At 51.8% G+C, this 19,992-nt stretch overlaps 1 protein-coding gene across 5 annotated transcripts in view; it reads right to left on the bottom strand.

Moving 5' to 3' along the window:
* Positions 1 to 18,208, bottom strand: part of LOC104011740 (mucosa-associated lymphoid tissue lymphoma translocation protein 1 homolog) — a 28,099-nt gene extending 9,891 nt beyond the window's left edge. For 2 of the 5 annotated variants that reach the window (XM_087738243.1, XM_087738246.1), the window contains exons 1-12: positions 17,490 to 17,546; positions 17,190 to 17,290; positions 16,774 to 16,892; positions 16,292 to 16,445; positions 15,464 to 15,642; positions 13,877 to 13,973; positions 11,741 to 11,767; positions 10,733 to 10,936; positions 5,019 to 5,196; positions 1,239 to 1,313; positions 510 to 637; positions 120 to 251 (exon numbers count right to left, since the gene is read on the bottom strand). In XM_087738243.1, the coding sequence (XP_087594369.1) occupies positions 120 to 251; positions 510 to 637; positions 1,239 to 1,313; positions 5,019 to 5,196; positions 10,733 to 10,936; positions 11,741 to 11,767; positions 13,877 to 13,973; positions 15,464 to 15,642; positions 16,292 to 16,445; positions 16,774 to 16,892; positions 17,190 to 17,199 (1,303 nt within the window). In that variant the 5' untranslated portion in view covers positions 17,200 to 17,290; positions 17,490 to 17,546. The other 3 variants (XM_087738245.1, XM_087738247.1, XM_087738244.1) reach the window with 3 other exon arrangements.
* Positions 18,209 to 19,992: the final 1,784 nt, after the last annotated feature.

Raw genomic sequence — 19,992 nt, 5'->3', positions numbered from 1 at the left:
GCTCCTCAGAGGGTCCCACCAACACCTCCCCACAGATTTTTGTCCCTGAGGGGCACGGGGACCCCTAGCCCTCTCCTCCCCCTCACCTGGTAGCCCTCCCTGTGCCCTGCATGGCTCACCGTGGCTGCATCCCCAGAGCTCGGCAGCTGCTCCCAAGGGATAGATCGGGTCTGTCAGGGACCGGGCTTCCTTCAGAGTGTGTTTGATCTCCATCACCTGCTTCCCAGTGACCAAGGGATCCCGGCCAATGTCTGGGAAAGAGATTTTGGAGGCGCAAGGGTCACTCCAGGTTCCTTATTTATCGCCCTGCCTTTCAGATGTACATGAACATCTTGGTACTGCTACTGGATTACTCAAAGCTTGCACAGGGCATGGCCTGCAATTTGTTTTTTAGGGATGGATGGCTGGCTGGGGTGGCTGGGATGGGGTGGTGTGGAGCCACTTGGTTTCTGCTGATATCTTTTCTCACCCCTGCTACTGAAGCAAGTGGTTTCTAGCTCATCCCTTACCTTCTAAGACATCCTCCAGCATGTGTGTAACTTTCTTCTCCTGCAGAATATGTTTCTTCAGATATTTCATGAAGATCCCAGAGCTGAACTCTCCATCCTGCAACTCATAGGCTTCTGCATCTTCGCTCCTGCAAGAGTAACTTGTCCTCACCTTTCTGCGACAGAACAAAGCCCTGAGGGTGACTCAGGGCTTGCCGACTCCATCGGCTGAGTCCGAGTTAGCTCCTCACGCAACAGCGTGAAGTGCTTGGTTTTGGCCCAGGACAGGGTGGGAAGGGATGGGAAAAAGCAGTGGAGAGGGACAGGAGAGGAGAGCACAGCCTCTTTTGCCAGCCTAGGTGGGTGACAGCAGTTGAAAAGCCAGTGGAACTGGCACTGAGCAGTAAGCAACACTCATCCTCATCTCAGGAGGCTCTCAGGTGACATGCTCGTGGCACATGTGCCTTGGGAATCAGGCTCAGGCATGGAAGGACATATTACAGGAGCTGATGTAATATGTCCTTCACACATAACCTGTAACTGATGCACAGGCTGCCACTAGCGATGTCAGAAAGAAGAAAAGAAGTGTCTCAACGGGAAACACTAGAGATGGAGGGTAAGAGCCAGAGGAAACATGAGCAAAGCTCTCTCAAGCCTCCAAAGACACCACGCATGAAGGGATGTGAGGAGATACGGCTGTGCCAGCATTTGGTCCTGTGTCATGGTGCGGGCACAGCAAAGTGCACTTACGTGGCATAGCCGTAAACGGTATTGCCCCAGGGCTCCAGAGGCTCTACCTGGGAGAGGGCACACTCCGGGTTGTACCTGGAAGAGGAGACGAAGGCATGAGTCAGTGTCGAGGATACCCGCTGGTGTGTGCCTAGAGGGGACAGAGCCCATGTGCTCCAAGTCCATCTCCTATGGATGGCAATAAGATCAACCCTCACGTCAAACCACCCATGTTACTTGGGCAGCAACAGAGGCTAAAGCTAGGAGTCCTACAAAGAACCCACACCACAGGAAAATCAGTAGATAGGGCCAGCTTTGACCTATCTGCGCTGGTGAGCTGCTCCCTGCCCTACAACCGAGCCTGGAGCTGTGGGTGCAACCACGCCTCCTCACTCCTGAGGCTGGTTTGTCACAAATCCAGGCAGCAGCACAGTGCAGAGCACATATGGGTTCACTGTGACCCAAGGGACGACTGTCCCTAAAGAACTCAGAGGTGTGCACATTGCATGGCTACAGCTCAACCGCCTGTCCCAGGGGTCTGGGGTGCTGCACAGCTCCCTTCCAGACCATGCACACACCTTCTGCCCCAGGACACCAAAGCACGCTACAGCTGATACACCTCCAGACCTCACTGAGAGATGGGATCAGGACACGCACCCATGTCTCGAAGCCCAAAACTGGTCCTGGCACCCTGGTCTAGATATAGCTCAATGAGCACAGACCCTGTTATTTTCAAGATCAGGTAGATCTGGGGTGACAGTCCTGGTTTCCACCAAAAAAGATATCATGGTTGCACTTAATGGCCAAGCCTTGCCCATCTGACTGCAGCCAGACTGAACAGCATGGGGACCAGCTGCCTCCAGTTTACACCAGTGACTTGGAGCTGTTCCCAGTCGCACAGGGATAAGAACCATGCACAGAGGCGTCGTTATTTGGTGTTATTCAATTCTAGCACAGTTTCCTGGGGCTGAAGCTGGCATGCTAAGGAGAGCAGAAGGGATGGTTGTATCACCAGCAGCCAGCACATTACCAGTAGGTAATGTGCTGGTGGCAGTCTGGAGAAGTTTAATGGCAGTGTTCATGTGGCTTGTGTAAGTTTTCTAAAGATGGTCAGAAGAGAAAATGTGGAAAAGGAGATACGCTTCTAAATATGAACATTGAACAGAGATATTTATCTGCCCCTCAGCTACTCCTAAATGAATGCAGAAATCTGGATTCCAGGTCCGAGGAAAAACAAGACGTGGGATCCTGAAATAAACTGAGGTCCTGTTGTTCCCCTCCTGGGGACATGCACTGGAGGCTGTGCAGACACAAGTTGATGCAAACCTTTCGTGATGGCACCAGCAGGCATCCACAGCTCCAGCAAGGCTGGAGCTGCACACGGCAGAAACGCTGGCTATGGTCCCTGGTCCCCTGCCCCGGCAAAAGACAAGCATCAGCAGGGGCTTGAATTTCCAGGGGCATTTCCAGATGGTGACTGAGCACAGGGAGAGACCTGACAGCAGAGAAGCTGGCAGCGCTCACTCCTGCTTCAGGCCCCCAAAAAAGTCTCATTTGTCCAGTACATTTCAAGCAACCCAGTTCTGATCTGCATCCCAGATAGGAGATGACGTGCTACTGTCCTAAGCATTACACGCTAGAAACCCTCATAAATCAGGGAATTCCTGGAAGAAGCTATCGCATCCACCCAAAATCAGCACATAAATGTATGAGGCTATACACAGGCTCTGTGTTCCTCGTTCCTCCTCTGCTGAAGCTGAACATCTGCTACCACTTGGCAAAGGAAGATGTGTTTCTCATCGTCTTGGCATTTCTGATGCCGACATATGGGGTGAAGAGATGCTCCGGGTGAGATCCCTCTTAGAACAGACACAGCTCCTCCCAGTTCACGCACAGCTGAGTGAACCGTCGACAGACTCACAGCATCAGTCCAACCAAAAGGGCGTTGGGAAAGGAGGCCCCAAGAGCCCAAGAGCAGTGTAAACACACACAACTATGAAATCCAGACTCTTTACTGAGCTGAAATTGTGACTTCTCAAGGAAAATGAGCTCAGAAAAGAGCTTCTACAGCAATCCCCCACAAGCCCGGGGATAACACCTACTGCACTAAGTGCTGTGCTTGCCATTTGGAAAGAGGAGGAAAGAAGTGTGAGAGCTTGGGGTAAGAGAGAAAAAAAGAGCCACACAACCATGCCTAAACATCACAGCAGATCTCACATTGCATCCTTTTCCCAAAGCACCGTTAAGACTCCATTAAGCACAGAAACCACTGGTGACACAAAGAAAGGAGACATCAGCTCAAAAGCTATTTCATAGATCATCGCCATTCATGTTAGCAATCCCCATGCAGCCTCCACGTTGCCACACTGCCCTTGGATGGGCTACCAGCAGCCCAGAGGCACGCTAGCCTATCATCTCCACCCGTGCATCCACAAAAACTACATGCTCCTGCTCGGCTGCAAGCCGTCCCCTGCCTGGTATTGTGCTGGGGAGAGCAGCAAGGTGCTGCCGCATGTGCTGGTGGGGTACTCAGCAGGGCAGGGAAGCAACTTGCTCTGCTCTCAGCAGCAGCAGTGAGCCAGAGGGAGGAAGGGGATGCTTCGTTATGGGGCGTTCAGGGCAGGTATCAAGACACAGCAAGATCCAGCAATGCCAGCAATTCAGAGCTGCAGCAGCAGGGTAAGTCCCAGCGCAGCCAGCTTGTAAGCTATTCAAAGTGAGCATTCCCACCTCTGCAGCTAAAAGGCATCAAAGATTTAACATCTTTCCAGGGGCTGGCAGCTCCTTCAGGGCAGCAGTATCAAAATCCCTGTCATCCTTCTGGTTCTTAGGGCAGAAACCACAGCAGGAAGAGGAAGACTTTTCTGCATTTGCACTCCGGGTCTTTTCTGACCTGTAAATCTGCCTCAGGAGAGGCAAAATAAATGAACTAATGACAGCTTCTGCTGTAGAATACTCTACCTGCCTTTGCTGAAAATGGACAAGTAGTAATTTTCTGCAGCCCACAAGCTGCAGGATAGAGATATGCAGGCCAAGGGATTATGATGGGCTTTTCATAGACAGAGCGAAAAAGCTGATCCCTGACCTCAGCAGCAGCCTGGATCCCACTTCATGACATGACCACTTCAGAAGCATTTAAGGCCAGTAAAAACCAAGTAGTACGGCTTAAAATATTTTCCCCATCATGTTGCACTCTTCTCACAGAGACGTTAACAAAAACGCATCTAGGAGAAGAGAAGTGAGCTAAACAGTCCCAGCCTGAGCACATGGGGAAACACGTACCGTGAAAGCCCAAGGTCAGCGAGATGCTGCTACAGCCTGCCAGGGCCGGGAGGTTTGGGGCAGGGCGTTGAAACACAGAAAGACAAACCCTCTGCTGAGTTTCAGCCAACAATTTATGCCAGGGCACAGCCAGCCCTCTGCAGGCTTTAGGCAACTTGCCTGTATTTGCCAGGCTTCTTCACCCCAAAAAATCAAGGGAGGGTCTCCATCCCCTTCTCTCCAGCAGATCTCAGGCAGCATCTGATGCTCTCTGCACCTAGTACGTGACCGACTGGGCTTCCCAGGAGATCCTGCAAGACCTGGCAGTCTTGCTGATTTTATGACACAGCCCGATAAACTTTGACAGAGGCCTGGGCTCAGCCACACAATGGAGGATGTGGCCCCAGCAATCCACGGGAACACCCCACGTGGCTGTGTAGAACACCCCACGTGGTTGTGAGGCTGGCAGCTGTTTCCCCCAAACCCTTGAAACGCCATGCTCTGCCCATCCCAGGCAAGGAAAGGAGAAGAGTACCCTACCATTTCCTACAGGTGTCCAGCAGGATGAGGTTCAGGGCCGTCTGCTGCTGCTGCATCTTCTGGAGGATCCTCTGCACGCTGATGCAGTTCTCAGGAGCGTAGGGTTGTGGAGCATCAACAGGGACCATGTAGTTCCTCCCTGAATGTTCGTACCCATGACCAGCATAGTAGAATATAGCTGGGAACAGAGAGAGAAGAGGATGAGTCACAATGCGAACATGCAGGTCTGTAACCAGCTCCCCATGGCCATGTCCCACCCCCAGTTCTGAAGGGATACTGGTGCAGGGCAGACCTAGACCAGTAGCACCTATGAAACTGGAGCTATGTGGACCTCACAATTTCAACTTTTTTCCAGTCCATTCCCTTCAGCAGAGTTGGAAGCAGCCCTGAGAGGCTCTCCTGTACCTGTGGTTTCCAGCACTGTTCATCAGGAGACCTCAAAGTTACTGGGTTTACACGTTTCCATAACCATCTGTACTACAACACCCAAGCTCCACAGCTGCCAGGCTGAATACCACCTTTCTTACAAGTTTCGGTTAATCATCAGCTCTTTGCAAGAATATGACAATAGATAAAGTATTTTACCATGATGAAAAATACATTAACAGCCTTTTAAATGAGAAGCTCCTCAGCATCCTAGTTTTGGAGGAGAGACTAGCAATGGATTAGGTGAGGAGAAACACTCTCCAGCTTTCAAAGGTCTGCCTGTATTTACACACATGTAAGCGGTGAAAAAGGAGACAGAGACAGAGAGAGATGAGTTCTCCAGATGTCCAGAACATGTGGACCACGTCCTTCAACAACCCCAGACCGGATACCACCCCTGTAAGGCAGGAGAGGAGTCAGACTCATCCAGGTGTTGGTGGGAAGTCCAATACCCAACAAGAACTTTGGTTTCGAGTTTTACTCTTAAGCACGTGAAACTTAGTAATGGTTTCTGCCTTCACAAGAGATGGCAATACAGGGACATCCAGCTTGGAAAGCCAGCAGTGAGGCGCTTGGCATGGCCCAAGCTGGTGCTTCTCTCTGATCCCTGTGTTCAGCAAAGGCCTTTCCTTCCACACAGGGATGCCCACGTGGGCTGCAGCTTCCTGAAAGGAAGCTGCACAGTGGCTGGCTATTCTTTCCCAGCACCAATACAACTGCTTGGGGGATGCTGGCGAAAGCCAACTCGGGGAACTGAAATGCGTTAAAAATATCTCTGTGAGGTGACGCAAACAGTTGCACTACTGCATTTGAGGGACAGTGAAGAATGAGAGGTCAGAAATGGGAACAAGTGGCTAAAAGGCAGAAGCAGGAGAAATTCTTCAGTCAGATTCGCTGCCAAAGCCCACGCCTCATTGAGTAACCTCCCCTCTGTTTTCCCTCGACCGTTCCTGCCCCTGTAGTTCGCAGGACACTCACTTTGACCTCTGATGCTGCAAGGGATGCAGTGAATGGGGCAGAAGCTGAAGGACTGAAAGCATGGTCTCATAGCAAAAAAGGTCTCAAGTCACCTTTGGTTTCTATTCTCAGGGGACAATGGAAAGTTACTCAAATAGCTGTTTTCACAAGTGCCAAAAAGGTTTGGGTTCCTCTTCTTGTGGATTGCCAGCCAGAGACAGTGGGCTCTGATTTGCAGAAGTTTTAAACTTTCATAACTTGCAAATCAAAGCCACAAAAACGTCCCCTGAGACTATAAAAGAGTATAAAATAGGAAGCCTTCTGGAAAAATCAGATGCAGGCACTTCAGGTTTGGCCCCTCAAGTCATCGAGCACTGATGGCTTTCGTCCCTCTGCCTCTCCTCCTGTATGTGAAAGGGAGGTGATGACATCCATTACCAGGCAGTGTCACTGACACTTGTTAAAAACTAAAATGATACAGAAAAGCCCACAAAGAATCATTCAGTCACTAAATCTTCTAACTTTTGAGGTCTTGCTGTGCACCTTGAATGCACTGCCAAGTGCTCCCCATGCTATATAAACCACAAAGACTCGCATTCAAATCAAAAAAGATGTGAGTTTCACATCAGCTGAGCAACTTTGCAAACCTCTCCTGGACTTAATCTCTCCTCCTGAACAGGAAAGTCAACAATTTGCCTAGAGAACGAAAAGGTTTTTTTATTCCAAACTAACATTTCAACGCTCTTCCAACATCTCGTGAGTCAGAACTGCTGATCAGAGACAAACTTCTAAGTATGAAATTAAAAAGGGGAAGCTCCAGGCACTGCTTATAATACAGGAAATGTCAGCATGCAGCTTAATTAAGGCATGACGGCATATTCCTAATATTTCACTCATAACTTTCTGCTCTCAGTGCATTTCTGACTTTTTTTTGACTCGGGACTTTTTAGGACGCTCAAAGTAACATCTGGGGGGATTCCTCGTTTGCCTGAGGGTTGCATAATTAGACCATTCAGGGGATGTTTGAGGCCTTCAAAAATCCTCTGCAGCTGTTCTAAGAGGAGATCTGGAGGAAAAGCAGATGAGCCACCACCTACGGTGAATTAGAGAAGCCTTTTGATCACCTTGAACATGCAGCCATACAATACCCGTGCCTGAAAACAAAGCCAGTTTTTGCTTTGGGCTTGAGAAATCTCAAGAGAAGGTCCAATAATAAGAAGGACAAAGTCCTGCACAGGGATAGATAACCCCAGGCAGCATTTTGGCTGGGGCAGAGCACTGGTTGAGCAGCAAGCCTAGGGTCACAGCGGACATCACACTGAAGATGAACCAGTGTTGACTGGGGACAGAGCTATGCTAGGAGATGAAGGATCGCCAGGGAACCTGTCACTACTCTCCTTGGCCCTAAGTAGTCCCCACTTAATCCTGTGTCCAGTTTTAGGGACCTCAGTTCAACAGGAAGGTGGAGAAGCTGGAAAAAGCAGAGGCTACCAAGATGTTGGGGCCCAGGGCCTGGGAGGAGAGGAGGAAGGAACTGGGTTGGGATGGGCCAGAGATGTGGAGGAGAAGGGAGGTCTAACAACAGCCTACAGTTCCTGGAAGGGCAGTTACAGAGATAACAAAGCCCAACTCTCCCTGTTGGTGTGGACCATACAACATGGGGCAACAAGCACCAGCCCACAGAAGGTCTTGTTTGACAGGAGGAAAGACTTCCCTCAAGGGTGATGCAGACCTGGGATGGGCAGGTGGAGAAGTGGGGGGCTCCATGCCTGGAAGTCTTCAAGACCTGATAAGAAGAGCCACAACCAACCCCAACCTTGTGTTGATGACTCCAAAGTCCCTTCCCACCAACCCCTGTCGGAGTGTAAATCACAGACAGGTCAGTAAGGACATGCAAGGGAGGGCCAGCCATCCAGAGAGCCCCACAATAAGAAAGAGGTCTAGGGAGGTCAGATACATCTTCTTCAGCTCTCATCAGCATCCTGATAAATAAAACTCTAGCAGCAACAACAAGCACTGTGCTCAAACACTAAGCCACATGGCTATGTCCTCTCTTCTGGTCTGCACCAGCAGAAAGATGCATGAATGCCCCAGCATCTCTGCTGCTGGAGTTAAACTTCAGAAGACAGCCATTATGCTTCTCTAGCATGCTGACAGGTGTGTCTCTGTTACACCAGTCTCCCACTTCAGTCCAGTTGACAGTCTTCACCAGCCCGACCTCTCCTCCCAGCTCCCTGCTTTGCTCTGTACATCTCTTCTGATTTCAGCTGTGGTGGTTGCAACATGAGAGACAGCACCTCCAGGTTCCTTGAGCAAGAAAAAACAGGTGGAAGCATCAGGATGCCTCTGCGCAGGTGCGTGTCTGAGACACTCATGTGGATGTACAGGACCGGCTATCACAGCCATCCCTGGAGTCTCTGCAATTTTAACAAGGCTGCCTAGGTTTTTCCTGGAGCTGCTGTCTCACCACTGTCTTGCCATGCATATGAGTTATGTGAATCCTAAACCTCTCTCAGTCAGTTCTAGATGCTTATCCTGGAGCTAGTACCTCAAAAAATTGATACGTAGGGCTTAGGAGGAGTTGTTAACTTCTTCTACATGTGTGTTTCTATTAAAAATACAAGTTAATTTCAATGATTTGCACTTCATCTGGTTCTTTTAATTTTATGTAAGGAAAACAGCTGAAGAAATGCTGGAAGATGCATCACAGCAAGAGGCAGCACACTTCAGATGGAGAAACCCTGGGGCAATCAGCAGGCAGACCGACCCAACACCCCACCATTAAGTCTGGATGCCACCAATTATGGCAAGAGTCCTCAACTCAATCATGCTGCTGGGACCAGCCTGCGCTGGGGTTCACTGCCTCCAAATAATAGTAGACCACTCAGCTTAGAAAGCTGTAAAGAAAACCACCATCCGGTGCAGGCTATGCCTAGCAAACACTTGAGGCTTATCAAGGTTCAGTAACTCAGCTGTTAATGTTTTCCCTGCCAGTGCACAAAATCAATTTTGCCAGGAAGGATCAGTGGCCACGAATGCAGAAAAGCACTAGAAGTTTAAGTAAGGCATGACAGCATGAAAGGTTTACCGTTTCCAAACCTTTTTTCTCTCCAGTGCTTATGAAAACAAGGGAAGGGCCATGGACAAAATGCCATTGGTCCTCACGCACTATGGATAGAGGGTAGGAACGGCAGTGCCATGCGAAAAGCATAGCAGCCCCCCAGGGATGACTCTGGCCTGGGAAAGGAGGTAAAGCCTGAGATGGAAGGGGATTTCGGAGAGCAACCACAAGAGGAAGCTGCAAGTGAAGTCACAGGAATATGCTGTCATCAGATGACGTGCTTGGCCAGAGTGGTGACAACGGTGTACTGCCCTTCCCTGCCAGCTCAGCCTCCACAAGTGAGTCAGTGCTTCCTGGAACGAGGTGGCTTTGCAGCATTTCACTTGTGGCCATGTCCCTATCCATTGCACAACCTCCAAACCTCATGCTGAGCGACAGGCTGGAATTGGCCTGTGTTGACTTTCGCTGTCTGAGTGCCCTGGTATGCCATGCAGCTGGAAGGGCACTGAAGATAAGTCTCACGCTAAGGTTTGGAAACAAAAAAAAATCTGCCAGATGTTTTCAGGGTATCCATCAGGCCGGGAGAACCTCAGAAACCCCAAAGAAGCCACTTTCACCACCAAAGCTGAACACCTGCTTTAAGACCCACAAGATCTGCCGGTTGGTTTTGTGTTTGAAGAACGCTTCCTGCTGAGGACAGCGTGCAATAAGCTCAAAGCCCAACCTCAAAGCCATCTGCAGCTGGGAAGGTGCTTCTCCAAAAAGGCTGTCAGAGGCTCAAATTAGACAATCAGGAAAGAGAAACAAGGAAATCATGGCTGGCTGTAGCAGTCACGGCTCAAAAGGAGCTCCTCTCCTCACAAAGGAGCATGGTGGGGACAACTGACAGTCAATCTCCTCAATTTTTCATCTAAGGAAAAACCAAAATACCTTGTCCCATTTGCCATCAGAAGTGCTGGGTCCCCAAAACCTCAGCATGAGACCATGCTGTTGGAGTTGGAGGTGAGCCACGTGATGGAGAAACACCTACTTTGCCTGCCTGTAACCTGACCAAAACTGAACGTTTACCTGGGGGCTTCTGCCAAGCCTGGCACCGCTGCAGACTGTGCCACAGGGCTCCTCTGCCCACCCCCCCCCCCCCAAAGGAAAGTTCAATTTCTTCTCTTTTAATTCAACAGCTGTCTGGAAAATTGCCAAATCCGTGCTCCTCCCTGGCATTGACTGCTGCTACCCACACATTGGCTACCTTACCTTACTGGCTTTGCCTTACCATAGACTCCCTTCCCTAGGAGCTGCAGGAACCGACTGACCGCTGTCACCATCTCAGCCTTGTTCAGGTCCAGAAGGGACACAACCTGGAAGCCCAGCTGCTCCAGAAGAAGACTCAGCTCAAACACATCTGTGACAGGAGCCATCAGGTTGGGATGATGCTGGTAGCGGTTGTTGCCCACTAAAAGCGCTATCTTGCCTGTAGCTAATGGAAACACCAAGTGACAAAGCTGTAAATGCTCAGGAGGCCAGGTCTCACCTCCTCTGGTTGAGTGAGGATACGGGAAATCTAGGCAGAAAGGATAGACCCTATGCTGCTACAAGCCTGGAGCGCCCTCCAGAAAGCCCTCAGCTTTCTGAACACTTTGACAAAATACACAAACCATCATTTTGAAAGAAAGACTTGAAAAGTTTTCACTTGACAACCAAAATCCCAGGAGTACAGGAGGATCTGCACTACCAAGGTTATTTAGCACCTGCCCTACTGTGACTGCAGGTCTTGCGTGCCAGTGGTGCCTGGGACGGGGATGCACTAAGCCAGGCAAAGAGGTCCTTTTCCCCACAGGGCTGAAGGAGAGAAACCGTGGGCTCCTGCTTTCATTTTATCCCCACCTTCCACTGCAGGAAAACCAGATTTATGGCACTCAGTAGTGGTGGGAGCAAGGAGCTTTGCCCTGCTCCGAGGCAGTATTTCAAGGAAGGGAAAAGGTGTCATGTGAACAACATTTTTAAGCTCATTTGGCAGGCATGGAGGTCAAGATTGGGTTACTCATTAGGAATAATCTTATTCCACTTGCTGAGACTGATCAGGGCTTGGCAGGGGATGGGACTCATCCTGTGCCTTGCAGCTCTGATTCCAAAAGCACAGAGCCCATGACAACGTGGGCATGAAGGCTTGAAGCGGTCTCTGCAGGAAAAGCACTCCTGTGCCCTGTCCTCCCATCCACCCTGGAGCCTGGCTATTAGTTAAGGGAATAATTGCTCCAGAAGAAAAGATGACAGTACTCACCAAAAAACTTTTCAGGGTGACGCGTACCTGGAAAAGAAAGAGGGAAATGATAAACCTATGCCCAGCAACCAGTGCCTCAGTGCCAGCTCCCATCTCAGGTCTGAAGCCTGCCCCAACATCCCCAAGCAATGCAGAGCTGGATCAAACCCCGCAGAGCATCCGCACAAGCAACACTCCTCGTGCAAGTTCTTCATAGCCTGATTGCTAACCTTAGAGACACTGGTCTGGTGATTTTGGGAAGATTTATGAAATCCTGAGCAGCTGGAAAGCAAAGCTTGGAGAAGGGGCAGGCCAGGGTAAGGAGGGCCAGCACAGAGGAGCAAGTCTGTGCTGCTTGTACCAGACCTGCCTGGGCTGCTGTGCTTCCCGAGATGACTTGCCTGCTCCCTTGCTGCAGCAAAAGCAAAGGAAACACAACAACTCAAGATCAACATAGCTTCAAAAAAAGAGAGCTTCTCCCCATGAGCAGTCAGCGCAGAGGAAGCTGACTGTTTGCTTTTGATTGTGGTACTATTCCCAGAGCCTTTCACCACTCTGCTTTTCCTTTCCCTGCCTTTTAGCAGTTCCAGCTCAGAAAAGCCACCCTATGTGACTCACTTTCATGAGCTCCACAAGCTCCCCTGCCCAAGCACTCCCAGCCTCCTAAAATCACCATTACCCTAACAGCTCCAGCTTTTCCTATTTAAATTAAAAATAATTTTAAAAATCCAGCCCAGGAGAAAACCCTAAAGCCCTACAGGCTCTAAAAGAAGAAATTAAGGGCGTATTTTTAATTGCATAAATCTCATGGGTCTGGAAGACCTTTAGCACCTGAACCAGTGTTGCTAATGCTCCAGGGATGCCTGGAAAGCCATCAGAACAAGCCCATTCATCCTTTTCTGCCTCTGACAGGGCTGACTGTTGCACATTAAAGCTACCCAGCCACAGCATTTTGAACTAAACCTAATCCTGTGCCCCCTTCTCGCTGCCTGTCCCCCCTGGATGCTGTTTTGCCAGCTGTGAGGAGGTAGGGAGAGTGCTCTCTGGCTATACAGGACCAATTTGCACTCTGGAGCAATTTTAAAGCCAGCCTAAATGGTGAGATGAGAAGCTTATGGCATAGAAAATTCTCTAGATGGAGTAAAGAGCCAGCAAAGCTAGCCTGTGCTATTCCTGTCTCACAGCAGGGCAAAGGTAGAGGGCCAAAGCGGTTGTCACACCAAAGGTGGAGCATGCCCCAAGTTCTGGGGACCCGCCTTCTCCCTGGGATCCATCAGCTCACGCAGCATCAGGCCTGGGCTGCCAGCCTGAGGGGCCTGAACCTTCCCGAAATAAAGACCATCCTTTCCAGTTCTATGCGTCTGAGCACATCACTTCATCTCGGCAAGACTGTAAATGAGTTTTAGCAAAGGACCCCACTGCGATTTGGATGGGGAGCTAATAAACCAGGACCTTGGCAAGGCAAGAACACCGCAGCGAGCATCTGAGAGTGCTCAACCTGCTCTAATGCAGCAGGTTTCCAACAGACTGCAGGACCCAGCAGCATCCCATGCTGCAGTACAGTGGATCACCGGGTTTTTGGTTTTTTTCTTTTACAGATGCTGCTTCCCTTCCTACCTCTGAACTCTGTTATGAAGGAATCCTGTTTATCACAGGGCTGACAGATGCCTGTGCCTGGCACTCGTCAGGGCTTGCGCAGCTTTGCTGAGATCATTGCATCCAGTATATCCAGGGTGTGAAACTGTGCTCTGCAGGCTGTTCCCATGACAGCTGCTGCAGGACTGCCAGGACACTCCAGCTTCCCTCCAGAGCCCCATGCTGCTTTTCTACTCTGAAGTGTCTTACCTTCGGCTCCCTGCAGAAGTGGTATTTAAAACCAGTGGCCTTTCTTTTTGTTAATAAAAGCATGCAAGATCCATCCAAGCCAGGGGAAGGTGCAAGCGTCAGAGCCAAGCATCCTACTACTCCTAATCCCACACCCTGGAACCCAGCTTCCCCTGCACTGATTGAGCCACAGGGTAACATGCCAGCACTGGGCTCCTTGTTCACCAGCCCGGCACTTGCAGGCAAGAGCACTAAATTCCTGTCTGCCCTCTAATTACTTTTCACACTAGAAGGTGATTTGCAGCAAAGCAGACGTGGGTTGGCTCTGCTCACCTATATGAATATCCACGGCGTTGGTCCAGTGCTCTCCGTGGCTATTGGAGGCACAGCAGAGGTACGTGCCGGAGTCACTGACCTTTGCGTGGGTGATCTAGACAGATCAAAAGTTAAATCACATTATTTATGGTGAAAGTTTGTGGACCCCTGCCGGTATCTGCCAAAGGCACCCATGTTCCTGGAATAAAGTCTTTTTTCTTGCTGTTCGCTGAGACCTCATTCTTTGCCTCACAAAGGTAAGAGATTTCCCATGACTTTTGCCTTTCTAAGCAGCTCAGTAAGGCCACACACTAAGGTCTGCTGCTGACTCCAGCTTCTAGAGCACAAGAATTCTCTGCCCAAATGCCTTCCCTTCTTTTTCCAGCAGCCCCCAAACCCTGTGTCATAGCCATACTCTGCCCCAGGAGCCATGCTGGGAAGACAGTGCAGGGCCAACATCAGAAGGTTGCCTGCTTTTCCTCTTAGGTGACATTTTCTAGATTCATGCCCATTGCTCTCTTCTGGCAAATTTTCAACTCTTATCCATCTGTCTTGATGTGGGACAAGAATCAGAGCAATACTGGCTGGCAAGGACCTCTGTGGTTCTCCAGCCCAGGCTCCTGCTCAGAGAGGAACTAAAGCCACCACTGGGTCAGGTTGGCCATAGCTTTGTCTAGTCAAGTACTGAAAAGCTCCAAGGACAGAGATCTCGCTGCCTTTCTGGCTCCAGTGCAGCACCACCCACTTCCAAATGAAGAACTTCTTCCTAATCCCCAGCCTGAACTTCCCTGTGAAAAGTGCAATCTGAGGCCACTGTCCCCTATAATATCAGCTACCACTACTGAGAAGAGACTGGATCTCTTGTCTTTGTTACCCTTCGTGATGCCCCAGAAGAATATCTGCCTTTCTTACATCAAGGAGACACCACTGATTTACATTCAGCCAGTGACCCAAAATAAATCCAGACCTTTTGCTGTCTCCCTGACTCTCTTCTGTTGGGACTAACCACTTTTCCTTCTAGCTCTCCCACAGGCAGACAGCACTCCTGGAGCTCCATCACTCCGCAGTTCCCTGCGCAGACATACAATAGCTATTCTTGTGCCACTGCTACAAAAAGGCATGAGAGACATGCTGAGAGACCTTAATGGATCTATGGATCAGTTACTTCTTAGAGAAACATCCACAGGTTTGAAAGAAGCCCATAAAACTTATTCCTTCTTCACCTGGAGTCCTTCAGTCAGCTATCAAAGCAAAAACGGTGATACGTGGAGTGCTTTCTCACAACCCTGCAACGCAGCAGGGAAAGATAGCTGAGCATGATGCTGCTTCTCAAAGGCTGGAGAGATGGGGAGGACAGGCAAGGAGAGACTGCTTTCTGCTGGCATTCACCTGATCACACAGATCAAAGCATGCCCAAGCCTTGACAGGCAGATATGAGCCAGGCTTAAGGACTGCCACCTGTCATGTCCAGGATGACAATAACACAATTTTCAGCAGTCTCTCCAAGGCTTCTGAGGCTCTCCCACACCCACCATCCAGCAATGAGCTTCTCCCATCACCCACCTCAGCAGCCAAAGTTTCTGAACTATCCCAAGGCAATGTTACCCAGAGTTTTTTTTTCTTCTGGTGTTCCAGCAGGTTCCCATTCCGGTACCACTGGTAGCTGGGGGCTGGGACTCCCATGGCAGCACACTGCAGCTGTAGTGGCTTCCCCACCTCCACCCTTTGCCCAGTGGGGTTGAGGACAATGACCGGTTCTCCTCGCCACAGCCGAGGCGGCAGTCCTGTAAAGCAGTGGCACAGAATTGGTCCTCCCTCCACAAGGACAGCAAACAATGGTGATTTTCCCTCCCTGTATAGGACTCTGTGCGTATTGTCAGAAAAGTGAGCTTTTTCCACCCGCACCAAGAGATGCCACCCCACAGGACGTCACTGCTGTGCCCTTCTGCTCTGGAAGCAGGGAATCCTTGAGAGCGACGCCCACAATAGTAAAGAACACACCAAAGCCCTGCCTCTGGCTTCCTGACCTGATGCTCTCCGTTTCCTGCCAAGGGCACAGTCAACCTGCTGAGGTCAACCACACCCGGAGTTATTTTTGCTCAGATTTGAAATAGGCAGATTGTCTCTTCCAGTCCCTCTGCCCAACTCAAATGGGCAAACACTCAGTATAACTCTGGGAAACCCACAGCAAGTAATCAGCAGGAGGAGCAGGTACATACAACCAGGGTTATTGGGACCATGACAGTGACCTGACCATCCAGAAGATGGACACAGAGGTCTGGCTGAGACCTGCAGGCTGACATTGCTGGAGCAATCCTTCTGTATTGTGATTTTTGAGCTGGGAGGACACACTGCCCCAGGAACTGCACAGGATCACTGTTGCAAGGGTAGGCAAAGCATAAAATATAGAAAAGCTAGAAGACATGCTCATACCTCTGGCGACACACTGATGGACCTCCACCTTCACCCAGTTAGAGAAGATGGCATTTTTGTAGAGGTCATTGATTCTGCAGGTGTAGAGTTGGGTCTGCTGTGCAGTAATGGGCAAATCTTGATTGGTGGCACCAGGAATCTGGTGGCAGACAGACTAAAGGGAAAACACAGGCAGTGGGCAGCGAGTCCCCCCCCTCATGGCTGGTAGCAGAAGGCACCAGCAGGCTCCTTGTAAGAGCAGGAAAAGTGGAAAGCCCTGGTTTCCTCCCCTCCTCCAGCCACAGGGATGCAGAAGGAGCTTTTCCATTGCACGCCCCCTCCCAGCACCTGCAGAAGCCCTTGGCATGCACACACATCCTACCCCCGTCTCCTTCCAGCCTCATGGTTCCAACCAGGTCTGCCCACCAAGGGCCAGGTCCATCACTGCGGGCAGGGACCCAGCCTGGTGCCATACCCAGGGCCACCTCTGCTCCCACCATTACCTGGTGCTGACAAAACCACTGGTACTGCAGCGACGTTCGTCCCTCAGCTCTGCACCGCAGGGTGAAGGAGTATCCCACAGGGACGGAGACAGAGACTGGCTGCTCGGCGATCACAATGGCTGTGGAGAAACAGGACGCGGAGGTGGAAACAACCTGGCATGTGCAACCCAGAGGTTCGCTCCCACACGGTGGCCGGGCACGCTGGGCTGCAAGAGGGGGCCCCCAGCATCCATCCCGGGAGGAAGGGAGATTTGGAAAAACAGGGATGCGCGGCCTCCCATGCCCAGGGGATGCCACGAGGCTTTTTGGGGTGGTCTCTTGGGGTCCAAATGCAGGGGCAGAGGCACTTCTTGCGCTGCAGGGCAAGGGGGATCGCCCACGCCGAGGTGTCCACCGACTCCCAGGTGGCCGCTCACCTTCCTGCATCGCTTTGCCGGCGGCTTCTCTCTGGCCTCAGCGGCTGCCGGCCAGGCCCGCGGCGGCTCCTCTCCCGGGGAAGCGGCAGTAACAGCAGCACCTGCGGCGGGCGGGAAAGCAGCGCCCGGAGCTCGGGGGGCGGCTCGGGCCCGTCCGGCGGGGCCGCTCACCCGGCGCGGCAGCGGGCGGGCATGGCGGCCTCCGGGGCGGGGTAGGCCAGGGATCCGGGCTCCGGCTCGCCGGGCCGGGGCCTCGGCGGGCTTCCCCTGCGCGGGGCCGGCCCGCGGCCCCGCACTCACCTGCCGCCGGCCGCCGCCGCTCGGGGAAGGCCCCGTCGGCCCCGCACTTCCGCACCGCCGGGCCCGCCCCGCTCCCACAGCGAAACCGCGCGGGGCGGTGCCGAACGACGCCGGGGCTGCCCCTCGGCCCGGCGCGGCCCAGCACGGCCCGGCCCGCTCCGACGGGGGCGCGGCGGGAGGCGCCTCTCGCTCGGGTACCAAGGCTGCCCGTGCCTTCCCTGCCCACGGGTGACCTCGCTGCCGTCCCCACGGGTTTCCTCACCCCATCCCTACAGCTGTCCTCGCTCCCATCCCCACAAGTGTCCTCACCCCATCCCCACAGCTCTCCTCTCCCTCTCCCCACAGGTATCCTTGCCCCCCATCCTCACGGGTGTCTTCACCCCCGTCCCCACGGGTGTCCTCACCCCCCACCCCACAGATGTCCTCACCCCCATCCCCACGGGTGTCCTCACCTCATCCCCACAACCACCCTTGCTCTCATCCCTACAGCTGCTCTCATCCCCATCCCCACAGCCACTCTCACCCACTCCCCACAGCCGACTTCCCCACCGCCCTGGCACCCCACTCCCCACGGCTGCCCTCACCTCTTTCCCGGGGGCCGCAGCCCCAAGGCTCATGGTGGAGCCACAGCTCTGCTGCCCCTGCTCCACCAGGCGGGTAGAAACCTGCCGGGCTGCTTCCTCCGAGAAATCACTGCCGGCTGGGCCGGGCATCACGAGGGCCCCAGGGGAAGTGGTGCTGGGCTAGCCCGCCGGAGGTTGCACAAGCCGCTCCGGGACGGGGCAGAACTGGGACGGCCGGGACAGCCTGCTCCCGCAGGGGAAACGACGTGGTGGTGAACGTCAGGGCAGGTTACTGCTGTGCTGTTACTTTCATTTACAAAGTTAGGGCAAGTAAGACCAGACTCATTACACCAAAACTCGTCACCTTTCAAGAGACAGGAGGACCACGTGAAAGGAACTGGAGGTCTGTGAAATGGCAAATGGAGAGGACAGAGGGTGAACAGGGAGCGACTAGTTGTCGCTTTGCTCCGAAGTGACTGGGCAGGTAGTGTGACAATGCGCATGAAGCAGGTCGGAGCTCAGGACCTGGGAGGCTCTGCTGATGGGTTCCCAGCCCCATGGCAGACAAATTCCCACCAGATGGGCTTCTCCCCAAGCCAGTGGTCCTGCGCAGTATGTTCCTGCGGTGCCAGGAGTGATGAGGACCAGGACTTCAGCATGAGGGGGACCACGGACTGTCTGGAGAAGAAGCTGTAAGAGACACCCTTGCTTCCCTGCTGATATTTCTCTTCCCTTGGGGCTGCAGCAGTGGTTTTCACAATAGCGATGATGGAGGTTGACCAAGGAAAAGTAAGACCACCAGGGATGTCTCTCCCAAGTGCCTTCAGGGGCAGAGTGGAAAGGTGCAGGCAGGTTTCCGGGATGACGGAGAGAAGCAGTCATGGCTGAGAGCAATCATGGATCACCTCCATGGGAAACCCAGGTCAGAACTGAGCCATGCCATAGGGTCAGAGGGACTAAGCAAGGCTGAGGGATGCGCCTCTACCTGCTGCTTTTCTCTTATAAAGGATGGTGAAGAAGATGGTAGGAAAAAGCCAAACCCAACACAATTGGTGGATGGAGGAAGGATTTTCTCCCTCTATGTCCTTTCCTCTGTGTAGGATGGGACAGTCACACTGCAGTCCTGCAAAGGTAGGAAAACATGCTGCACCCTTTCCATCTAATATGATCCAGAGCAATCCCTGCTCCTACAGAAACTCGTCCTATCCTTTCCTTTCCTGGATACAGGGAAGGTGATGCTTAGCATAGACTCATAGGACCTTTCTTTGTGCTCATCTCCCCAGCTGTCTCTGAGATCACACAGACTCTTCTTTTTCTTAATTTCTAGAGGGTCCAGTCAAGCATTTGGAAATATTCCCTTGCAGGTTTAAAATAGACATATTTATGGATTGCAAAAGAAGGTTTCAGCTGAATATGTGCCAGTAGCTCTGTGTCATGCCTGTGATGCAGAGTTATTATAAATGCAATGCAGGTAGCTAATAAAAATGATCATTAAATTAACCCCAGCACTTTCCTGGAGCTAAAGATGACACTTCTGGTTGATGCAGCATCTCTTCAAACAGCTGGAGGTTGCTGCGTTCCCCATAGACGGCTTCTCGGGGCTTCAGAGAGAGTATCCTCCATTAAATACCTAGACAAAAAGTCCGTTGTGCTTGTCCTCTGTAAAAGCCCTGCCCTTGTACAGTCTGCATGAATATTTGGTGAAGAACCAGGGGTGAGAGCTTGTTCACGTCACACTGGAGAGCAGGAAGAAGCCTGTGATTTTAGAAAGGAAGGAACCTATGGGTATACGTGCAGGCTGGGAAAGGGAAGGATATGTTGTGTGAGAGGAGTGAGAAAACATCTGCTACTCTTGCTGTGAATCAGCACTGGATTTGCAGGCAGAAGACGAAAGCTTTGCTAACACGGATTGAAGCCTTGTGGCTGACTAGCTTAGGCTT

The sequence above is a fragment of the Nipponia nippon genome, unplaced genomic scaffold, assembly GCF_047370975.1.
Source record: "Nipponia nippon isolate SJK-2023a ecotype South Korea unplaced genomic scaffold, ASM4737097v1 scaffold_62, whole genome shotgun sequence".
Lineage (NCBI taxonomy): Eukaryota > Metazoa > Chordata > Aves > Pelecaniformes > Threskiornithidae > Nipponia > Nipponia nippon.
The sequence above is the reverse complement of the archived record's forward strand: the minus strand, read 5'-3'. Positions and strand labels throughout refer to the sequence as shown.